General features: G+C 31.7%; 1 protein-coding gene across 1 annotated transcript; it reads left to right on the top strand.

The window, feature by feature from the left end:
- Positions 1 to 3,905: 3,905 nt before the first annotated feature.
- LOC131657000 (thioredoxin-like protein Clot) lies at positions 3,906 to 5,773 on the top strand. Its single transcript, XM_058926525.1, has 2 exons — positions 3,906 to 4,109; positions 5,352 to 5,773. The coding sequence occupies exons 1-2, from the start codon at positions 3,965 to 3,967 to the stop codon at positions 5,603 to 5,605; spliced, it is 399 nt and encodes a 132-aa protein (XP_058782508.1). The 5' UTR covers positions 3,906 to 3,964; the 3' UTR covers positions 5,606 to 5,773.
- Positions 5,774 to 6,317: the final 544 nt, after the last annotated feature.

Below are 6,317 nucleotides of genomic sequence, written 5' to 3'. Positions count from 1 at the left end.
ACATTTTCCCATTTAGGTGATGTAAACGGCACGCTCTGTTGATTCAAAATCCACGATGTTGCCCCTCCCTTATGGTTGAAATTGTCTTCTTTTCATATAAGATGACGTAATTGGCATACTTGAACACCCAAGTAAGGTCATTCTCTTATTATGAAAAGAATTTTCTCTATTACTTTCAAAATGTTTGTGGTGAAATAGGCGAGATATCTTTCCGTTAAGATGACGACTTGTCTCTTTCTCTTACCAGAAATCAAACTTTTAACTTCAATCTTGAGCTTTGAACAAGACACCAAAAATTCAACCATTGTCTATTAGTTCCCCGAACTATAGTTGCTCTGACTTCCTCTAGGGATATATAGGTGATCAATGCATTTTAATGCACAATCTCCCATGTTTGCACTTAAGCATTTCTTTGTTTTTCTTTGTTTATTTTTATGTTTTAATTTGTTTTTCTAATTTATTTTATTTTTGATTTAATTTGATTTTCGTATTTAATTTTTAGTTTTAGCAGCTTTCACGGAAATGATCATAACTGGAGCTACGAGTATCGGATCGACGCGTTCTAATATGCATTGGAAAGCTAAGAGATAGAGCTACGACTTTCATGAAGAAGTCAGAAGCTGATTCGAACTATAGCAGACTTGAAAATTACGTTGAAGTTGTTGCATTAGTTTTATTTGAGTTTTGGTCGATTTTGGGTAGGGGTGGCAAAATGGATGGATTGGATGGATTTGGATTGGATTGTTATTGGATGGATCAAAATAATCCATTAATCCATTAATGATCCACTAAAACCTCTTTTAAAAAATCCAATCCAATCCATCCATTAGGTCATAAAATCCATCCAATCCATCCATAAACATAATTATAATGGATGGATATCCATCCATCCATAAAATTATCTAAATATTTTAATTTTTTTTAATAATTTATATATTATTTGTTTAACATTTTCTTAAAATAAGTTTTTAAACTTAAATTATATATATATATATATATATATATATATATATATATATATATATATATATATATATATATATATATATATATATATATATATATATTATTTGAGTTGTAAATATTGAAAAATAGTGATTTGTATTTTGTACTGAATTGAATATTATGAATTACTAAAAACACAACACTATATTAGAAGAATAAGCACCTAAGATGTGTATATATAAAACCTCGTTTCACGTTCTGGAATAAAAGTAAACCAACACAACATAAAGTGACAAAAATCAAATATAAATACTATCACATGATTTGAGTGAAGTTCGCCTAAAATAATAGAGTAATGATTACAATTAATTCATGTGTGAGAGACAAGCGTATTTGTAAGGGTACGTTTGGCGTGAATTTTTATAGTTAGAGGCAAGTGTTTCTGTATAGGTGTGTTTGGCGTCACGGCTTTTTTAATGAGAAACAAGTGTATAAATAAAACTCAATTTTAATTTTTTAAAAACAAATCGATTTTTCGTATTTCCGCAAAAAAACTCAATTTTTATTTCAAAAAAATTTTGATTTTTTCGTTTTTCCAAAAAATCAATTTTTTATATTTTCGCAAAAACTCTTTTTTTTCTAAAAAAACTTGATTTTTTGTTTTTCTAAAAAAACTCAATTTTTTTGTATTTTTTGAATTTCTGAAAAAACTAGATTTTTCGTGTTAAGGAAAAAACTCGATTTTTTAGTTTTTTTTCGAAAAAACTCAATTTTTTATATTTGTGCAAAAACTCCATTTTTCTTATTTTCTGAAAATAATTTAATTAATTTAAAGTATAAGAAAAAAATAATCCAATGGATTTTCAAAATGTGTTGGATGGATTGGATCCATCCATGTATATAAATGGATGGATTGGATCCAATCCATTAACTTATTTTTTATGTTGTGGATGGATTGGATGTAGATGGATTGGATGGATTTTCTCTTAATGGATTTAATTGCCACCCCTAATTTTGGGCTTGGGTTATGTTTTGACCTAGTTGGGTTGTAAGTTGGGTTGTAAACGGGTTGAAATTTTTTTCCCTAATATCCCAGAAGCCGAAAACACTATTCAATTTTGACTATTCAAGATCAAAAAAATATGATTGGCTTTGTACGATGATGAGGAACTAATTCCCCAAGAATTAATCTACTGTGACTCGGATTCACTTTGAGGTTTTTATAAATTTCATGTCAATTTGTTTCCTTTGAATTCTTCCTATAATTCCAATTATTTGCTTAATTTGATTGTTGCTATAGGATAGAATTCTTAAATTCGATTGTTGATTGATGATCCTGAATCAATTTCGTGTTAACATAGCTTTTTTATTATCACGAACGATCAAAGTTGTGTTTGCTTAATTCGTAACAGTTTTTAATCCGTTTGCTTAATCTGTTTGCTTAATCCGGAATTCAGGAGCATTTTTCGTATAATTTCTATTGCGCTTGTCAGTGGTTGTTATAATCGAATAGGAACGGACCCGTTAGGAAATTGAAATTTTCTAAGAATCGATGATAAGTTGGAAGTCAATGCAGTAGGTTGATTCGTTTTAGCTTAATTATTAATCACTTATTTTATACTTTGGATTATTTGAACAGTACCGAACCAACCCCCCCAATTCGACTAAACATTTGGTTAATATAGAAGAATCCTTGAGAACGATATTCGAGTTGTCGTTACCGTAACTATATTTCAAAATCACTCGTTTTTGACTCGTGTGCGACAGCGGATCAGTAGGCATGAGATTAGCAAGAGTTTTTGTGAGTTAACAAAACCAAAAAACATATTTAGGTCTCCCATCTTTTCAAACAATCTTCACTCTCTCTCCTCACACAAAGGAGAAACTTTCCTAGTAAACAACAAGTAGCACAATCCAACCAGTAAAAGAAAAATAAACACAAGAAGGGCTCCTGTATTATACCACGGATACTTAGGGTGTTAATACCTTCCTTCTATATAACCAACCTCCCGGTCCTTCGATCTCTCAGGTGCTCCTCGCACCTACCAAAACCTAAGGTCTATTTAGATTTTTTTCTCCTTCCTCCTTGTAAGATAAATTAAAAGTTCCCTGTAACATAAACAGCGTTCCTTCCAAACGAAGTAAAAGGGAAAGCAAATTGTTTCCCCTTTCCGGAAAAGAATAAAAAGAGGAAAGAGCATGAGAGGGTCGTTTCCACGCGCTACAGATGGCAGTGAAATTTGAGGAAAAAAACAATTGATTTCATTTTTTACTTTAATCTGACTGTTTGCTATTAATGCAAGTTTTTTCTAACTTAACTCTTGTCCCTTCGAAGTTAAAAGCTAAATTACTGAACTGCAACATAAATCTTACTCGTTCCATAAAATTCATAGTTTCTCACATCTTCAGAAAAGAGAATGTTTATGGGGACAAACTTTCTACTAACAGATTCACACATAAGAATTTTATTTAGTTTGATCATATACACGATCACATTAGAGTAAATTTTTTAATGAATTAGAAAGGAAATCCTTATTGTAGATACAAATCTTTGTAGAGATTTTGATTTGATCGCTCTTTTTGTGTATGTTTACTCTTTTCATTGCAATTGGCCTTGGCTTTAAAAAAAAATGTTAATCAAATACCACCATTATTAAAGTAAACTTTCTTCTCTTATATACTTTTAAAAAATAAAACAATTTGTAAATAAAGTTTTTTATCATGACAATTATTTGTAGATAAAGTTACTAAATAATTGTGAAGATATCATAAATAATTAGATTAGGTACATTATTGATATCCTTCATCCTAATATCTAGATTTTTAGTCATGTACATAGTGTGTAATTCTAGTCCAGGTACATAACATACTTTTTTCCATTTTAAAATTTTTTAAAAAAATTTATAAAATATAAACTATTTTATTTTATTTTATTTTATTATATAACCCTTGTTTCTACCCAAGCTACTTGGAAATTGGAATCATATTCTGCGATTGTGTTTATTTGCAGAACTGAAGAATGACTCTGAAGGTGCTAACCGCAACAGTATCGACGTTTGATTCTGTGTTTGAGAAGTTCCGATCAGAGGTTCCTCAACACAGAGCCAACCTCGTTCTCTTCTTGGCTGATAATGATCCTTCCACCTCTCTCAGCTGGTGCCCTGGTATTTTTCTTTTCTGAGTTGAATTTTTTTTTTGTGTGTGTATGTTTTTGGTCTAACCCAGATGAATTTTTTCAAGGGCTTTTCTGTTTTGGCGTGAATTTTGATGTAAAAACTTGATTTTTGAAAGAAATAACTTGATAATATATCCAATTTCAATGGTAGTTTGGAAATATTTGTCAGGGTTTCTGTGTAGGCACACTGTTTGTGAAAATGCTGCATAAGAAAAATTGGATCTTGGGAATTGGTTTTGGTAAACGATTTGTATATATAAAGAGAGTGAAAGATCAAAATTGTTACTAGTGTATGTTTGGAATCTGAATGGATTTGTGGAAATCATGGTGGCATGGTGGTTCTGTTGATGCTCTGAACTGTAATTTTGACAAGATCAGAGTAGGATGGTGTGATTTTGCCAAACTCATCGGGGAGCCAAACATGCACTAAGACTGATTTTATCTTTGAAATGAAAAGTAAGCTATAAATAATAGATTTTTATATGAAGTGTAACTTACCAAATTATCCATTGATGTTGTATATAGAAGCTTTAGCGGCTATATACAACTATCACGATATACAACTATAACGTAGAAGAATTTGGACTGACCGCTGTTGTTCTATGATACAATGGGCTGTTTAGTCCCAAATGTTGTTGTCAAATAGCGAGTATAGTGATGTTATAGCACTATTGGAATTTTAACAATCTGTTAGCCGCGGTTGACAACATTGTTATCTACGCACCAAATCTAATTGTGCTGGATAGAGCGGACATAACGGAGTGTATTGAAAAATATTCAAGTTTGACTGCCATAACGTAGAAGACTTTGGACTAACCGCTATTGTTCTACGGTGCAATGCGTTGTTTTGTACCAAATATTGTTGTCAAATAGCGGCTATAATGACGCTATATAATAGCACTATTGAAATTTTAACAATCTGCTAAGCCCTCTTTCGGGAAATACTCAAGTTTGGGAAATAGTAAAGTTTGACCTTGAAAAGAGACAAGACTTGAAAAAGTTGATAAAGACTGATAAAAATGATGGTGTGTCTATAAAAAAAGATCTATGTGTGTGTTTTAGCAAAGAAGAATTTCCTAACATTGATGTTATGTGATTCTGACTTATTTTGTTATTCACCTTTGGATGTTTTATATATTTGATTTGTAGTTTGAGAAACATGATACTTCTTCCATTTATAAAAATCCATGATGGTATGTTTTTTATGATGTTCAAAACTTTGTCTTTTTAGACTGTGTGAGAGCTGAGCCAGTGATTCTCAAGAAGCTAGAGGCTTCACCTTATGAAATTGCACTTTTGAAAGCTTATGTTGGAGATAGACCAACATGGAGGAACCCACACCATCCATGGAGGGTGGATCCTAAGTTTAAGCTCGCTGGTGTGCCAACGCTGATCCGTTGGGAGAATGATGCTGTCACAGGTCGCCTCGAGGATCATGAAGCTCATCGTGAGAACAAAATTGAAGCACTTGTTGCCGACAAATGATTGCCTGCCTCTATGTTTCAGATAGTTTCTATCACCATGTAGTTTGAACTCTTTGTGATGTACTCTGTATATGGCTTTACTAGTAAAAGCATATGTATTCTGAATGATGAGTACTAATAATGGTCACAAGGAAATGCTTGAATAATATTGCAGACAGTGATTGGTTCTTTTTCGGTTTTATAGTTTCTCATAAGCTCATATTAAACTCAAAATTGTTGTTCGGATTCTAGAATCTTTAACATGTTTCAAGTTTTTTTAATTTTAGAATCCAAATACTGCATATATCCATGAAAATTCTTCTCTTCCCCTCACTTTTGTATTTCTCGTTTAATTCCCAAATTATCCAAATTCGAAATCTTTGTAATGCCATGTTTTGTCATTAAATCTTGCACAAAAGTTTAGTATACAATACCTTTTATTCTTTGATTTTCTGCATGCTATTTTCTTCTTAAGTGTTACTGATATTGTTTGGATTATAGAATCCGAGAACATACCATACTACATGTCTTTAGACTTTAGATTTCATAAACCGAACAAGCACCATGATATGAGTTTATTAAAATGCATGGTGATTTGCTGATTCTTTGATTTATATGGGTTAATACCAAATTCGAGGATGGACTTGATGAGCCACAGATTCAGCTTTGTGAGCTTGAAGTGCTCATTCCCAAGGTTCAGACCGATGTATTTACTGGAGCTATGTCTGACACGT

This window comes from Vicia villosa, linkage group LG3, assembly GCF_029867415.1.
Source record: "Vicia villosa cultivar HV-30 ecotype Madison, WI linkage group LG3, Vvil1.0, whole genome shotgun sequence".
In the NCBI taxonomy this organism is placed as follows: domain Eukaryota; kingdom Viridiplantae; phylum Streptophyta; class Magnoliopsida; order Fabales; family Fabaceae; genus Vicia; species Vicia villosa.
Note: the sequence above shows the minus strand (reverse complement) of the source record. Positions and strands in the feature narration are given on the sequence as shown.

Coding starts and splice junctions, on each gene's coding strand:
- LOC131657000 (XM_058926525.1), top strand. CDS start 3,965: ATGACTCTGAAGGTGCTAACCGCAACAGTATCGACGTTTGATTCTGTG. Junction 4,110..5,351: donor CTCTCTCAGCTGGTGCCCTG/GTATTTTTCTTT, acceptor TTGTCTTTTTAG/ACTGTGTGAGAGCTGAGCCA.